Raw genomic sequence first — 18,091 nt, forward strand, 5'->3', positions numbered from 1 at the left:
GCCAGGGCACCGCCTGGCCAGGGCACCGCAAGCTCATCCTCCTCTCTGCCAGCGATGGCACGTGTGGCACCAGGCAGACACCATGGTCCTGCATCCTCCCCTGGTTAACAAGAGCCTGGGTGAAGGATGCATCCACAGACACCCAGATCTAATTCTTAAGAATACACATGGATTCAGTCCTTCCCAAGCATCAGGCTTATATAAATACATACACATATAAATACAGCCTCTGGCAGCAGTAACAGTCTCGTACGCAGGTCTTCAATAGTTCTTCTCATCTGCAGATCTCACAGGACAAAGACATCGCAGAACTTCAGGGACCATTCTGAAAAGGGGAAGGATTATCTTTTCCACACTGCTGTCTGCAATCACCTGATGCAAAAAACATTTTAATTATGATGTAACAGAATCACCCTCACTACTCTTGACTGTGAAGAACAGGCATTGCTTTTGCGCACACAGACATTAGTAAAGTTGAAGCTTTATTTACAGGACGAAATTCCTCCTTCAAAAAGCACTAGATATAAACCAAATGAATATTAATGCAACACCATGAATACCAAATGCATGAAATTTTAACTCAATAAAAGGCAGACAGCTGGGTATTCTGATAAAAATGGGCCTTTATTTTTTAATTCTTACTTTCATTACCTGGATTTTGTGTTTGTCAGAGCAACAAAATATAGTTTCTTTGATACGCAGCAAATCTGAAAACAATCCTGCAAGTCGCACAGCACAAAAACTCCCACAAAAAGGGAAAGCTATAAAATTTGAGAGGTGACGCAGCTTTCAGAAGTGCCAGTTTCCCAGTGCAATGGCTGGAAGGGTGGCCTGGCCTGGCGGCAGTTCAATCATTTTGTAACGAAGGACAAATACTTTCAACATCCTGAGAAAGAGGGCGGGGGGGGGGGGGGGGGGGGGGGGAAGGGGGCACGGCTCCCTTGCTTTCTCTCCTCCTGCTATTCTTTCTTCTCCCTCCCCCCACCCTTTGGATTTTCAATAGCTCTTTAGTGTTTCCATCAAAGGCTTTTACCATTCATCCTCCCTTCTGGTGCCTGCCTTCCACCTGTCTATCCATCACAGCCCTAACCCAGGTCCTTCCCGCCTCCCCCCCCCCCCCCCCCCCCCATGCTATTTTTCATGCAGTGGGATTTGTTTATAAGCTTCTGTATTACCTAAGCTTGAGGGGAGGAGGCTGCTGGGAGGAAAAGGAGAAAGCAGGATTAAGGAAGAATAATTCAGCTCTATTGCATTTCCATCTGAACGGTCATAAAATGTGCAAATCCTGTTCCTGGGAATTTCATGTCAGAGGCCTTCCCTGCCACTGCCCTTCCCATGCCCCCTCTCTCTCTCCCTCTCACGCAAAAACAAGCGTCAGGAAAGATGCTTCTAACTCCATGGACACCAAAGGCCACGACGTGTGCACCAGCGGGGAGAGGGCTCCTACCAGCACGTGTGCAGAGCAGACACTCCAGATGTGGCCATGAACTACAGAGGAGGGGGCTGCAGAGATTGAGTCTGGCAGGACAGGAATAAGCAGGGAAAGGCTGTTTAATACAACAGCTCCCAACACTCCCAGTTATAATTAATTAGCCTAGGTAGAAAACAAAAATAAGGTAACTTTTCAGGCTTATTTGTTCTGTAAAAAAAATGATACAGAAACATATATGATTCAGACCCCATCAGATTAGAGTTTGTCCTATCTTCTTTTTAGCTCATCTACCATCACAAGGCACCAAAAAAGACATGGGCCAGCTTTCTAGACCCCAGAGATCCACCAGCATTCCATCTTTGATCATGCTGCAAGACAGAAGGACCACTGCCGTGTACAGGTCAATGAAGCTTTGTCACTGATTCAAGCAGAGGTCAATGTGGCTAGACCTGGCCTCTGTGCACCCTTGCTACCTGACCAAACACATGCAGAACAGCAAGCAGTGCTAAAAAAGGAGGCATCCCTTAACCTGTCCTCAGCGCTATGAGCCCAAAAACCTTTCCTTGGTGGAACTTCATGTCATGTCTGCTGGACCCAGCAACAGCTGGCAGCTTTCTTCCGCTTATGGACACATCTTGGAGATACTGAAGATCACCCAACAAGTAGCACATGTCAAAATAAGTTCCTTTGATTGATAGTTATTAATTATTTTTAAATAAAATGAGAAGAGATTGAATGGCTTGCCCATCAGCAGCTCAGTTCTTTGGCAACTTCTTGGACAGTTTGACCATACATATGACAACACAAAATAAATTTCACTTGCTTGCAGTAGCAGTTTGTTATAAACTCAGTCCATCAAGGATTTATAGTTCTAGCAGCAGTGGGATATATGAAATGAGAAGCCCTTTCATCCTTACACTGCTCTGCAGTCTGGTCGAGATGATGAAAGTAATTTTTTTCTAAGGCCAGAGGAGAGCAGGAGTTCATTCAGCCAGTTCGGCTGTGCTAGGGAGGAGGCGTGCAAATTGGGTCCAAAGACGAGAGGAGGCCCAGAGACACAGCAGCCCTTGGTTTTGCAGAACAGTCAAAAATAAATCCTTAATGATGCTAGCCTTGCTTTGCAGGGTGGAGGGGAGCAGTATTTCCATCAGCTAAATGATCTCAACTCTTTGGCTTCCCTGAGGGCACTGCAACAGGACAGACTGCGATCGATCGCTCACCAGAGTCACTCTCAGATGTTTCTGTTCTTCCCACCCACCAGCAGCCTCGAACCTGAGCATGTCTTTGGCACAGCAGGTGGTATCCTTAATCCCACGGAGGGCCAGCCCGAAGCGAAGATTAGCAGAAGAATTTGTTTTCATTAAAATCCAGCCTAACATTACCATCCTTTCTGATGGTGCAGGTTTAAAATGCGCATGTCCGGCTATCCTGGCAGCTCTGTTTCTGCAGGGAAAGGGCAGTTCAGCAACCTGCCTCTTCACTTTCTAATGTCTGTCTTTCTTTTAATCAAGTAACTAAGGCAGACACAGCAAGAAATGTTAAATGCACCTCCTCCTAGAGAATTTTGCCAGCAAGGTCAATGGAATTGGGATTTTGCCTTTATTATGTTTCTTTTGACTGTGGATGTAGAACTGGTCTGATTTCCCTCCCAGAGAAATTATTTTTATGGGCCCGTGGAAAAAAAAACCAAAAACAACAAAACAGAGAGAGACATACAAATAAACACTAATACGTGCAGGAAAAATACAAACCTTAGCACCATGCACTCCCCTCATTACTAGACAAAGGTTGGGAAGGGTTCACAAGTGTAAAATGCTCATGTGAATTATGAGATTACTGCTCAGTTTTCTTTCAAGTCGTGGGCTGGAAACAGATGGTGGCTGTAGCATTTATGACGGCACAACATGTTACTGCAAGCCTAGCCATCTCTCTCTCTCTCTCCTCAAAAATGCAGCTGCAAGGAAAGTTGTGGAAAATCACATTAATAGTCTCTTCCACCACACAGTTTTCCAGCCCTTCATCCCTGGCCAGCACATGGACAGAGCCATCTTGTATCCCAGTAAGAATACTCTTCTAATCTCTGTCCTGAATAGTTACCACTGACGGGCTTATTTAACAGCTAGTTAAAATGTGGGGTTTGTTAGCATTGTAAAAAAGCCTCCAGAAAGCAGGTCCTTAAGGTCAAAGCAGATGCCATGTGACCCCAAGCGCTCCATAAGGGAAACACTCAGAAAGAAGAAATGAGACTGTCCTTCAGTGGTTTATTATTTAAACATTCAGTTCAGGCCAAGCAGGTTGATTTATAGAGAAGCAGAAAGACAGATACAACATTTGCAAAAGCATCTTTGTGACTTAGGAGTCCAAATCTCACTTTCACACATGAGTAGAAACTTTCACAAGGGCAAACACTTCTTGATTTTCAGTAAGACCACAAGTTTAGAAGTATCTGGGTGCCTATAGATACAAAAAGCAGCTAACTCGGTATTTAAACATCTTGCCTGTATATAACAAAAAAAATGTGCAAGCTTCACTACCCGTGTGCTTCAGTCCTGATGGAAATGCCTTGCCACCTAAAGTATGTTCATACATACAGCAAAGCTAGCCTTACAATCTGAGTGAAATACAAGAGCTGGAAGGTGGGCATATCCCCCGTGGTGGGATGGTCACACTGAGGCATGACCCTTCAGCTCTCTAGTCACCATCAAGGGGCCTGCTTACACCAGGGAACTCTTTAACAGTAGGAAACTGTTACTTCTTACCCATAAGATCTCTGGGTGCTTTACAAAATGAAATATTCCCGTTTCACAACATTTCTGAGAGCATCAGCTCATCAACAGTAAATCCAGTAACTTGGGATTCAGGCCCTTGTTCAAAACCAGGATTTTAGGATTACTTCTTGAGTTAATTAAGAGTCTGTCAAATATTAATTTTCCAGACAGGTGTCACTGGTAAATCTGAGTATCCATTTTGTTATTCTCACGTTGCTGGCCTCACTACCTGACTGTGAACATCAGCACCAACTTCACCGTGTTCACCCTTACGTCATTCAAACGTGTTCCGGCTGCTCTCCCTGCAGCTAGGTACACACAGTGCAGTGTTTCTGCCTTCGAGGGCATAGAACAGAGCAACTGAAAACAAGACAGACTTTTACCATTCCCTTTATCATTTTTCGCACCTAGACCAGGAAGTTGCTACAGAAATTCAATAGTGTACACACCTGAAACTTTAAAAAGCTTTTTCGCAGAGGTGGACTCTTTCTGGGTGATAAGACCATACACATTCACTGCGTATCTATCATAATTGCAAAAGCTCTCAGATCTTTCTCCCAAGATACAAGAAGGTGCCATTTTTTTCTTTTGGAAGCTTCATCCTGCAGAATTCATTAGTATCCTATGCAACAATACACTTCCTGTAAGTAATGAGCTATAAAGTATTAGAAGTTTCCACTTCTGGTTTTATCTTTTCCTGATCTAGCCTGAAAATTCTTTTGAAGTTGCTCAAAGTGTTCTTCACGTACACTTGTTTTAGGAAACACCAGATCACTATTAGGAAAATTCTCCTTAATTAAGTGAGATAAAGGAATCGAGATGATATGATCTGCTTAATTCCCCACCTTTCTAAGGTACTATTTTAAGATTTTTTTTTCACTTGCCTTAGAAAAGAAAAATGACAAAAATAAGGAAGGAAGAGACCTTAGAGGCCCAGAGAGGGCAAGCATTGCTGTGGGCTTTCTAGTGTAGCTGAGCTTGCTGGTAGAAAGCCACCGAATAGTTAAAGCTTTTCCTCATTACTATGGAATAGTTTACTGAAAGGCTGAGGACTGCTTCTGCAACTAACATCACCCCAGACAATGTGTAAAAGACTAAGCTTACACTGTGTTACCACCGTAGCCTCTTCAGGGACTCGGTTTAGCAAGCCTGCTCAGCTCATGCCTAACTTTAAGCACAAGAAACTTCAAAGAAACATCTCACATGCCTCACATTCAGCTTTCCACTGACTCTCTTGCTGAATCACAACTTAGGGGAATGCAGGGAACTAATGGGAAAGATTTGCACTTGCTAACCCAGAAACATCCCTGAATAAATAGTGACAATGTGATTTAAAAGCAGTATAGGTGACAATCAGTAAAGTATGCAAGCTGAGCATTAACCTGCAGGACCCCTACATGGTCTGTTGAAGAAACCACTTTATCTGGGATAAATTGCTTCTGTCATTTTTGCTGTGGAAAGCCACTGCAGTCAAGGGGAATTCAGATCCTGAACAGGTTTTTGAGTAGCTTCCTGGCTCCAGGAAAACCTCTGAGCCGCTTAACTTTACTGTGGGTGAGTTTGGACCAAGAAATGTCTTTATGCCCAAGTGTATTTGCACAGAGCCCTCAGTCTGCATGGGAATCTTGCTGCCAAGTAGATACATCTCCTCAGCCACACAAAGCAGCAGGAGACCTTCCTCCACATGAGGGACATGTCAGCATCAAGAAAACATTAGAAAGGAGGAAACTGCAGTGCTTGGTGCCAGCCAGGGAAGATGTGTCTTCAGGCAGGACCGTTTAAGCACAATAAGACACGTATCTTGGCTTCTTTAAGTGCTGCAGCATCTCTCCCTCCTCTTCTGGCCCCATACAGCTGACACAGCTGGGCAACAGGCTCCAGCAGAACAGGGCCCACAGCAGAAAATCTGGCCTGTTGAAACTTCCCTGGTCTTCAGCTTAAATCAGCATCGCCTTCATAGAGAAGATGTAAAACCAAAGTGTTAAGAAAAGGTGAAGCATGGCTGGAGTAACAAGGGCTCTCCATCTGAAATGTCAGGCTGTCACAGCAGTGAATGGGGCATGCAACAGACACTTGCAAAGTCACTGCTGGGAAACCTCTACACCAAACAGCAGAAAGCAAACCTGAGGTTTGAGTGCTACTACCTAGAGAAGGAAGGCAACAGTCACGGTACCATCCCTGGGTCAAAATAAGTCTCTCTGCAGAACAAAGACAGAAGCATTCTGACACCAACTGAGGTTTCTCAAAAGTCTTGTAAAAATTAATTAAAACAGGATGCCCAAATCCCTTAGACTGATGAAAAAAATCACAGCTAGGGATGTCCAGCAATTCTGGAGGGCCCTTGATACTTCACTGATGTCTACAAGTTTAAGTTCATCCCCAAAGGGACCTGAGGCCACTCAGCACTTCAACAACAATCCCTCTGTGAACAATCTTCTTTCTTGTGGTCAAACAGGGATATCTTGAATTTATGTCTTGCTTCTCCCCTTGTGAGCAAACAAAACAATTTCTATGAGTAATTCTACCCGCTAATTGCCAAGGAAAAGTCTGGTAACAAATGCTCAGTATTTTTGACAGGTCAGAGCCTTCCCTAAACAAAGTTGCTGTTCTATGTTTTCTAACAGTACATGTTCACATCTGGGGACCTCGGCAAATTCCAGTGTGGATGAGTCTCTGTGGGAAATTGCTTTTCCAGATTTTCTTGTTTTAACTGCTCCAGGAAATGAGTCTATTTTTACAACAACACTGAACAGCAAAATATGAAACCATTATCTGCTTTGTGGCAAGAGTTTCGGGTCAATTCTCAGGTAACTGTCATCTCCAGTGAAGTTCATGGAGTTGTATCTATTTATGCAAGTTAGTGATCTGGCCAATTATGTAATTGGTTGATCAGTTACTAGATCATAGAGCTACCATTGGCCTAAGGAGTGTCCCATTTTCATACGTCTCAAAGTTCATCCAAGCCCTGATGTATCGATAAGTGAAGTATTCAAGTATTATGGTCTGTAAAGATGATCATTAACTGCTGAAAGATTTAAGCATGAGCATTTTCTATGAACACCTATTTTGTCACTGAATGATCACTCTATGTACTGTATTTCCTGAATTCTTTTTTCACCTGCCAGATAAACCAGGGTGAGATTTTCAGAAGTGTTTAAAAAACTTTTCTTCTACTTATTTGTGATTGCTTTCAAGAATCAAGATGTTTCAAAATCCCCAGGGGATTTCAAGTGCTATGGGCTCAACTGCATCTCTGGGTGCTTCTGGGTTTTGCCTACCTGATCTTAACACCTACTCTCAATTTCAAACATGGACAGTAAAACAAGTTGCCCTTATTACACAAGATCAAAGATAGTAGGAAGAGGCCAAAACAACCAGTCTGATCTTGGCAAGATGAGTGTGCAACACTTGTTACAAATTTGGCTCCTTATTTCCCTGCTGGAGGGACCACTCCAGCCTTCGTATGTGGATTTCTTTTCTGTTGAAGCACACAAGTCAGCCTTTCTTTGTGTATTATCTAAGACCCTGGAAGACACTTGGCATGCACAAGTATCACAAACAGAAATTTTTAGATGCTAAAAGCTCAAACCAAGTCAGATTTGATGGTCTGGTAATAAGTCAAATACAATAATGATGACTGGATTCCCCTCTAGAGGAAGAAGCAACACTGGAAGAATGTGATGCTGAAACCTTCAGTGACAGAAATTCTATCACCAGGATGTTGCCAGGATTTCATCTATTGATTATGAACAAGACTAAGAATTAGCACTTTCTTAGTTTCAGGTTGGGAACCATGTCTTTGTGACTTTACACCTAACTGAAAAGCTCACCAAACGTCACTCAAGAGACCAGCATACAGAAAACAAACTTAGAGACAATATCTAAGGAAAACAGTACCTAACCTATGACTTGTTCTTTGATTTACAGCTGTGATTGCAGGTCCCACCTCACAGTCATATGCCATGATAATAGGCAGCAGTTCAACGAGAACCAGCCATAATGTTTTACATGTTGTACTGATTCTGAGCTACTTCAGCATATAATTTAGCCTGATGCAGCAAATAATTAGAATGATTAAAGGGACAGGTAACATTCCACAACTGAAAAATGAATGATCAACCTTCTGACCTTGTTCACTGTCTCTTCTAATTCCTTTTCTTTTTTCACAAAACCAGAAGTTGCCAAATTTCACATGAAATTTGCTCTCTCATCTGTCTGTTATGGGTATGACTGTGAATTTTCACATTATATTCTTTGATGTGCCCCAACAGATGATCTTAAATGGACTCACTGGCATTAGCAGTTGCAGTGCTGAATCCACCCATGCCAGGACAAATACGTATTTCAAAATGGCAACCTCCACAGGAGTAGAAGAGTGTGGAATTCTCCCAGCTGTTTTTCTAGTTGTATATTCTAGTCCTGTTACTTCATCTTTGGGGTTGCTTACAACATACTGCAACACTCTAAAAGCACAAAGACCCCTACCCCACAACTGGGATCTTGTGTCAGGGAGGCACACCCTACTTAAAAAAAGTAATAAAGCATCAACTCTGCTCCATTTGCCTGGGGTCAATGGGATGTTTGTCCAAAGTTATGAGCATGCTTAGGCACTAGTCTGAAGAAGGGCAAACACAGGCGCCTCTTAAAAGTGCCTTTCCATGTTAGGGCCTGGGAAAAAAAAATCAGGATTGGGCCCATGATAAAAACAGTTCCCTTTGGAAACATTACCCACACCATAAAAGGAATGAATGAAAGGGAAGTACAATGAAATTGTCTACTGAATTTTTGGGAATTCCCATAAAATCGGAGTCTTGATTCATTCTGTGTGCATAATTTTCACTGTAAGTCACAAAGGATTGCCTCCTTAGAGATGCAGGAAATTACTAGCTCATGACAGTATAAAAGGCTACATAATTTCAAGGGCAGAAAGCTGGGTTTTCATCAGTCACTACATTCTCTGACGATATGGCAGTGATTTTTGATCATGTATCCAATGCACAATAATTAGGCAAAACAACTTACCCTCAATCTTTTCAGTATTTAGCTCTAAGGGTGCAAGGATTCATTCTTGGAAAGGGAAGATGGTCGTGTGATTTAGGGCACTGGATGAGCACTCAGATCTGAGTCCTATCCCTGGTTCTGCCATAGCCTTGCTGTGTGACCTTGCACAGTCATTTCTCCATGCCTCGGTCTCGCCTAAAATGGGATAACAATAGTTCTTTATTTCAGAGGAGATAGGAGTACAAACCAGTTCAAGACTGTGCTGCAGAGATGCTACAGCAGAGTGGCACAGAAAAGCTCAGACATGGAATCATACCTTGCTATTAAATTGTGGGAAAACACACAGTAATTAAATGGAACAATAAATACAAAACAGAGGCTGATTTTTGAGGAATGCAACACTGATAGGCTTTTCTCTGTTACCTGAAATTAAAACAAACTTAAGTGGGTTTCTTATGGGTTTAAACGATTTTTACCTGACTCTGTTTCTGAGATCTGCTAGTACTAGAAGCTGTGTACTAGAAACACCAAGGAAATTCATTGAAAACCTCCGCATTGTTTCTGTTTTAAAGCAACCACAATTTCCAGCCCAAGAGAGGGCCAGAGTATTCAGAGTAAAAATTTCAAAGCCATGGAAGGGGCCTACAAACAAGATTTTCTTTGATTTACATTAAAATACGAGCACGCAAATCAGAGGTAGCTTTGAAACATCATCTTTGGTTTTGGGTACACTTTCAAATTAAATTATTAATGGGGCCACTGATCTTAATTGAACTGTCAGATGTCTGAAATTGCTTCAATGCCACTATTCAGAGTTACACCGTTGCTGGAATTGGACAGAGCTTTATCAAGACGCTTTCAGTAACGAGTATTTTTCCAAATGCAAAGATTTATCTGTTTCTCTCCACAAACACGTGTCTATATAACAGCATTTGTTTTTCATGTGGGGGTCAGTTATGGGCCTGTAGGCCTGGGATACGGGATCTCAGGCACATGCCTAGATAAAGCAATTGATGTGGAGATAAACAGATCAAAGGCTGTTCTGTCAGGCAGGAGGAGAGCAAAGAGATACATGATGAGACAGATCCTAGAAAGGGAAAATCATTTTTGAGAGACAGAAACAGAGGGATGGGAAAGTCAGGCAGAGAACAGCTGGAAAGCAGACCACAGAAAGGCAACATGGACCCCAGGAGGACAGCCAAGAGAACCTCACAGCTGGAATGCTGAAGCCCGTTGGAGGGAGGAGGCCCGTGAGATGCTGTTCCAAGCAGAGTAAAAAGCCTAAGCTCAAAGACACAGAAGTGCTGGAGCTGCATAGGAACCTCCAGGGCTGGAGAGGAGCAACTGCCTGCAGTCACTGTGCACTGCCTGGTAAAGCAGATGCCAAGCAGGACAGAGGACAGGAGAAAAGGAAAGCAAACTGGCACGTAATCCTTGATTTCACTCAGCAAAAGCAACTGAAGGGCAGCTCTGGAAAGATGAAGCACAAAGTTAAATGTAATGAACTGGCTAGAGAATCAGTGATCATGCACCATATTGTAACACTGAGATTGTTTTGGGGCAGTCCCCTACACATACACTTTCTGACCAGGAAAGACCTCAAAAAAGATGAAATCAGGCCAACAACTTTTCTGAATCTCTGGACAGAGGAAGTGACTGCTGAATGTAAAACAGAAAAACATTTTACCCCCAAATCTCTACCTATACATGCAAGGACAAAACTAACAGGGTGTTGAAGGATTGCAAGGAAATGTGACTTACAACAACTGTTATCTCCAATTCCTTCATTAAGCTCCCTACTAACCCCCCACCCCACAAATAACAGAGCTGTCAATCTGATATATTGCAGCTCCAATTGCTCACACCCTTCCCTGTAACACTCCAAATGCAGCACTTAAAAAGTCCAGATGGAGTCCACCTCCAGTAGATAGCAGAAGAAGATATGACACAGCATTCACAAATGCACAGAGAACTGTTTAATTTACAGCCACAATGGTGAAACAAACCATTTCAGAGCTTGGACATTCAAAGTTAAGTCTGACACCCATTCTTATATTCACTTATTGTGCTTAATTATTAGAGAACACAGGATTACATTAACCGTACATGACAATCTGAGATCCCTGCAGGGTCAAGTAGTGAAAGGGATGAGCAAGAATGAGGGACCAGCCCCTCAAGTGGTGTAAGCTGGTACAGCTCCACTGCAGGCAATGGAGTGATGATTTACACCAGCTGAGGATATGGCCCTTGAAATGTCCAACTTAACTTTGAATCAATGTCTCCTGTGTCACAGCCTTTAATGTTACTGTTCCTTCTGGTTGTATCTGCCACTTGGAAGAAGAAGGACCGATACCGTAGCCTGTAATGTTCCAGAGGCTGGCAGGCAGTATCTCAGCTGGACTACAGTAAGCAACGCTCACGGCGTGACACTACTCCTTGTATTTTGAAAAGTGTGGACTGGATCCTCATCTGATGTAAATTAGCTTAGGGGCAGCTGAAGTCAAAAACATTTGCCAATTTATACTAGCTGAGAATATAGCCCTGAGATTTTTTTTGAGTTTTCTGCTGCATGCCATATAAACACTGTGCTTGAGAACAAAGACTCATGTGCATTTCATTCCTTGCAACAAAGTTAACTCGAGACTACAAGTCTCAAACAAACGACTACTGGAAGCGACTCCAGTCTTCATTCTCTCCTGGTTTTCTCAATCGGGCATACACATTTATTTGCTGGCACCAATAAAATGTATGCGTCTCAGTTTGCCTTTTTTTCAAGATTTTACTACAAAGCCAGACTCACCCGTGATGTAAATCAACAGAGCTCCATTCCACTGAACGGAGTTTCTCCAGGGAAGCTGGCCCTCTGATCTGAATGCAACCACGTTATGCCAGTGCAACCATAGGACTCTCAAAAAGTTGTTATGCAAATTATTCCACTTAAGTGACTTTGACATCCTTTCATACCTGCACAGTGTCTGAGTGGGTGACATAATGCTTTTCATCTACATGACTTTAATGGATATATGGATTTTTTTCATTAGATATCTTTTAGACAAAAAAGGAACGGAGCAACATTATTGGCATCCCACTGAAACATAAATATATAAATTACATTTTATACACTTTTTTAAACGCAGACACATACATTCATGTGCATAACATTGTGAACAGTACACTTAGTGGAAAACAAGCACAGACAATCTTAGTTAAATGTATTTCCAGTTTTGGTGCTCAACAAATACACTGGGAAAATGATCACAAAATAGAACGGTGACTAACTCTATCTCTGCATTAGCATCTGAAGCCAATAATGCCTGTTAGCTAACATTGCTTTGTTTGGTTGTAATTGGACATAGCTACAGGATCAGGAGGGGAATGTCTGAACTGTATTTAAAGAAATGGAAAGGTTAAAAATCTCTCTTTTGTTGTTTTAAGGTTCTGCAGTTCATTCATATTTGAAGATATTTTTTATTTGAGCAGGAACACTGTCTTCAAGACAAACTTTTTTGTCGTTCCAAAATAAGAAAACTCTTTCATCTTTTTGTAGATGGTTTCACGAATAAAAGAATCCAGTAGTTCATTTTACATATCCAATGTGATAATCCAAATAAAACAAGGGGTACATAATCCAAACTACTGGGGTGGGGCAGTGATTTTGGCCAAGTGAGTAGCCATGACATATCTGGCACAGCCCTATATTTCCAAAGCAGTACAGAAGGATTTAGCCATGTGGCTCCCACTGCAATCCGTGGGGAACCGAACATTTAATCCTTTAGCACTTTGAAAACATAGAAGCTGGTGCCAGAGTATTTTATCTGCCCTGCTATAGTTAAAATATATTTTGATGTTATTTGGGCTATTCTACTACAAAAATATGACCACAAAATGCTTTTTTTTTCTTTTTTCTTTTTTTTTTTTTTTTTTTTGGTTCAAGAAAACATAGCAGGCTTTCTCAGGTATATAAAACTGTTAATTTTTAGATAAAAATACAAACTTCACCTTTACAAAAACACGTATTTCTGTTGAATACACATAAAGCATAACATTTTACCAAAAATAAAGAATTTTAGGTTTTGTTCAAATATTTGCAGCAAGGTAGTTCCCATGCTACCATGACATTGTACAATGCAGATACAAGAATTTGTACATTTCACACAGCTTCAACATGTGAAATAAAAGTATCTGTATACTGATAAGAATGACAATTGCTAACACAATATCACTAGTAGGCAACTGGCATAAGTCTTAAAGAAAAAAAAAAAAGGATTTTTGCATGGATATCCTATGATTTGTTTACGCACATCTCTCTTTTTTTTCTCTTTTTTTAATTTTTATGTAATGCTTTAAATTACGGGGGAGGTTGGGGAACATAAACCAAGAAACGTCTAGAAAATTATGCATAGGTATACCATTTTTATTTTAATACATCTCATTAGTTTGCATCCCACTAGGAGAAATACCATAATGTTTTGTGTTCTGCTTATTGTTATACCAGTCTTTTATATGTGTTATTGGCAAATGTAGTCCAAGAGATAATAAAAAGCTAGGCAAAGAGTAAAAAGAAAACTTAATAATCACTTTATGGTGTAAAAAAAAATCCACTTAAGGCTCCCCAGAAGGTTTTTTTGTATAGACTTTTAAAACACCACCAAGCAAGGATGTATTGTTCTATAGTGTTTGCGTGGCATTTGATCATTTCATACATTCCTGCTTTTTTTGTGCCTGAAGTCCACCAGTGTCCATCCATCTTCATCAAGAACGCAGGCACATTTCTTGACGTAAAGCACCGTTGACTGCTCTGACAGAAATCCACTATTCACTTAGATTTTTGTCATGTTTTTGAGTACTTTTGGTATCCTCCATTCATTCAACTGTCTTTTTTTCTTTTCTGTTTTTCTTTCTTTCATTTTTTTTTCTTTTTTGGACAGGGAAGCTTCCTATTGTTTCACAGAGTGCTACAATACTTGCTTTGATGTCACATTAAACAAATGTACATTGTCTCTTTGTTCTCATTAAGTGTTCTTTTGAGCCAGTTTTTTCACATAGGAGAACAAATAAAATATACAGTCAATAAGCACCATACATAGTAGGTTCAGGAATGTAACAAACCATGTACATCCATGTCCCAGAGAGAAGTTTTTTTTCTAGCTTATTTTCACCTTACATCTGCAGGAGAGAAAAAAGATACAATAACTCTATGATTAGAATCAAAGGTCCTATCCTCTAAGTAGATGACTTAAAAAAAAACTGTTCTGCATGAAGAGTCACTAACCTGGGACAAGAAGTTCTAAATGCTGTTTTGATTGAGTTTACATGCTCACTTTTAAAGTTGAATTTTAGAAAATCTTTGCTTCTATCATACTATTCCCAATAAATACCTGTTAATCTGAAACAGGATATCAAGTTTAGCATTCTTTAGAAATCACACATCAGTATAAATGAAAACTGCCATTGGGAGTTTACGTACAGAAATGGGTGCTTGAAATTAAATTCACCATCATCCAGGCGCTAGGCACATACACTGCAAAATCCAAATCATTCCCGCTCCAAATACTAGAATCAATTGCAAGTGCTGCAGTTTACATAATTTCAAGTCATTAAGAAATGGAAATTCCATATTTAATTTGGAATGTGTATCGCCATCATCACACATTGCTAATATGTTGGCCAAAGGATTTCAGTCATTTTTGCAATGAGAGGGTGTTAGTTTTTCACTACAGTGAAAACCTCATGAATTTTGATGACTGACTGTTATCATCTTACTGAGACTGAACACAGAAAAAAAAAAAAAGATCTTAAATTTTCTGGTGAAAGTAACACAGGGCCCTGCAACACAAAAAACGGTATTTCTAAGCGTCTTCCTTGTCAGGTAGGCAGATCATCAGACCATCTCAGGTGCATGTACAATCAATCCCAGTTCATGCCAAAACATGGGCTTGATGACCATGCTTATAATAGTATTTGTTGTATGTACACTCAATGTTTTACAGCCAATGGGGAACACAACAGTTCGTAACCTGGCAATTCATTCATGCATTATTATGTGATGCTTTGACCTCAGAAATCAATAATAATGAAATAAAAGCAGAGGCAATGGAACTTGAGATTTCAGAAGCTGAAGTATTAGCACCCTCCAAACAAAAAAGAAACAAAAAAGGCAAGAAAAGGAAGTAGCTCAAGAATGTAAGATGCTGATGGTGATGTGGAGCTTAAAGGAAAAATACCAGCAGGTAGAATTATCAAAGCCAATCACATCTAATCTCTTTGCAGCCTTGAGGTAGCAAGTGTCAAGATTTTGAACAGTGATTAAGTTGAAGTGATGATAATTGATTAAGTTTTCCAGTACTTGTGCTATTAGGGTGTTCAGCATATAGGTCCTACCTGAATATTCAAATAGTTCCAGTAGGTTTTATGTTGGTTTTAACTTTTTTCGTTTCCGTTTTTTACCTGATTCCCTAGGCCTTCCTGTTAACATAAGGGCAGGGCTGGTAAAAAGCCCCAAGGTAATGCATTTCGTTGAACACTGAAGTAATAAATACTCAAACCGTTTACATTTCAAAGAAATCTCATTATCCTTTGCATTAAAGTAATAACTTTATAACGTCTGATTTGACATTCCGTTTACAAAGTAATTATACAAAAGTAAAGAAATAATAAACAAAGTTGGCATTGCGTACGTCATTTCCATGATCCTCTATAATTACTGTTACCATGCAGTATTCAACATTTGCTTTCAGCTCTGTAGTTAAGCTATTTTCAGCTCACCATCCACTTGCTGGTGCAAGTTTTGTTCCTATTAGTAATTAAATCCTAGAAATCTATATTCTTCCATGACTCCAAATCTATATTTTACACACATTAAAAAGAAGTTTTCATCTTAAAATCTTAACTGCTTAGTCTTTGGCAATGAAAGACATTTTGGAAAACTGAAATTGATCTAATGAAACTTTTTTTCCAAATAGAACACACAGAAAAAATACCGAACCATACACACATAAAAATAACCGTTTAAAAAGTGGTTTTGTCTGCTCATAACTCAACCTAGTTTCAGCTAAAACACTCAGATTATAAAGTAATGCATATAAATTAATAAAATCACAGCAGAGGCCTAACATTGCTTTTATACAAATTCTAATTCTTCTGCTCTGTACATAGCAACTGAAGTTTACATTCACTTAGACCAGATTTATGTGTCCATGCTGGATGGAGACAGTACAGAAAACTCTTCCTCACCCAGCCACCTACAAAATCCATCACATTTGGGCAGCTTTCCTCATATATTTACCTGCTCTCCACTGACTTTGATTTTGAGCTGCACCTCTAAATTCCCAGTCGAGGTGCAAAACAAATTTTTGAGGCTGCCTTCAACCAAAACCAGGAGAATGGGAGGTGTCCCATTCTGCAGTGGGTTTCCTAAGTACATGTCAAATTCTGCATTGATTGCACCCTAGTAAGAGGATCTGAGCTAATGATTGCAGGTGGCTTTATGAAAGTCAAATTGGAAGTAAATATTTTTCCCCATACATCTTTCCCCATGGTAAATTAAATGCTGTCTTGATAAGGCAAACTTAGGTTTAACATGACAACTGACAATAAATTCTTGACTATATGTAAGAAAACAACAAGAACAAGCAATGTTGTTTCAAAAGTCCTTACTCTCGAATACTGAATTTATTCCTAAATCCTTTACATTCACTTCATTAATATTTTCCCCAAGGTCACGTAAATCTCAGTCTTAATCCTGTCTCCACAAAGTCTAAGGAAATTAGGCAACAGAGTTCACCAATAAGCTGGAACATGACAACCTTTAACTTAGTTAAGCAAGACCTGAATACTATTGGGCAATTACATTTATTTAAAGGTTAACCCAATGAGAATTGATACACTTTAAACTTCAAATCCAAACTCTTTATAGAGCACAAACTGTCCCTAATTTTGCATCTTCAATGCACAGAGTAGCTGGGATTTTCTCTACTGAGTTCACTGGAAGCAAAGTTTGCTTTATATTCTTTACTAATGTAAAATAAGGTCCATATGAAATGAGCATTAATGCAAAAATAAAAGGAAAACATACCAGTTTCTTCTTCTCTATAATCTGAATTAGTATTTGATGATGTACAGGTGCATTCCATATGCTCTTCTAATCTCACCAGAACTTCTTTTAATTTTGGCTTTTTTCTAACATATTCCACTTTTGCCACCTATAAAATACAACGAGGTATGTACTGAGACACATTAACATAGTTACAGCTCAGAACTGAAGACAGATAACTATATACCCCTATTTTTTAATGCAGCCAAACCCATATAAAATGTTAGCATACTAATCATCTTTTATCTTAATTGTGCATCGTGTAACTATTTATTGCAGACTATTTGTTTATTCAAGTTCAGCAGTTTGAAACAATTTTCTTTTCCCTCAAGAGATAAAACAATTTCCCATTCATTTTGGTTTGAACTTTTGAGCAACTCAGTTTTCACATGTAACACAACAAATTTCTATATGGATTCAAATCACTGCTTGTTCTTATAGACTGCCACTTTTAGCAGCTCTTAAGCTGAAGGTTAACAGTGAAAGCATTAGGTTGGTTTGTAATACAGTACATAACTTGCAAATTGGTTTCTCCAGAGCCCTGTGAACGTAAAGTGCTCAACGCTACAGAACCAGGATCTGAGTATCAGCTTCAAAAGCAGCAGTCTCAGCCCTGCTCACTTTTTGCAGTGACCTGGGACTTCTTTACATGAGCTCCCATGCACTGTTTTTGGATCCAAGAGAACTACCACTCGCAAACTGGATCCAGCCTTTCACTTTATTGTGGGTAGCTGGCAGGTACATGATTTCTCTCCAGTCCATTCAACTGCTTCTAACTGCACTGCTCCACTTTGAGCC

The 18,091-nt window shown here is 40.2% G+C and overlaps 1 protein-coding gene across 6 annotated transcripts in view; it reads right to left on the reverse strand.

Annotated features, from left to right (window-relative positions):
- Positions 1-230: 230 nt before the first annotated feature.
- Positions 231-18,091, reverse strand: part of PDGFA (platelet derived growth factor subunit A) — a 36,884-nt gene continuing 19,023 nt past the window's right edge. The window contains exons 5-8 of one of the 6 annotated variants that reach the window (XR_008747474.1): positions 17,276-17,402; positions 15,583-15,666; positions 14,474-14,587; positions 14,350-14,367 (exon numbers count right to left, since the gene is read on the reverse strand). Coding sequence is in view for 4 of the 6 variants with exons in the window: in XM_055805974.1 (XP_055661949.1) it covers positions 9,263-9,396; positions 17,276-17,402 (261 nt within the window). In the remaining 2 variants the exon portion in view is untranslated. Of the gene's footprint in view, positions 326-605; positions 3,387-9,222; positions 9,397-11,162; positions 14,368-14,473; positions 14,588-15,582; positions 15,667-17,275; positions 17,403-18,091 lie in introns of those variants that run through there. The other 5 variants (XM_055805974.1, XM_055805973.1, XR_008747475.1 and 2 more) reach the window with 5 other exon arrangements.

The sequence above is a fragment of the Falco peregrinus genome, chromosome 5, assembly GCF_023634155.1.
Source record: "Falco peregrinus isolate bFalPer1 chromosome 5, bFalPer1.pri, whole genome shotgun sequence".
NCBI lineage: Eukaryota > Metazoa > Chordata > Aves > Falconiformes > Falconidae > Falco > Falco peregrinus.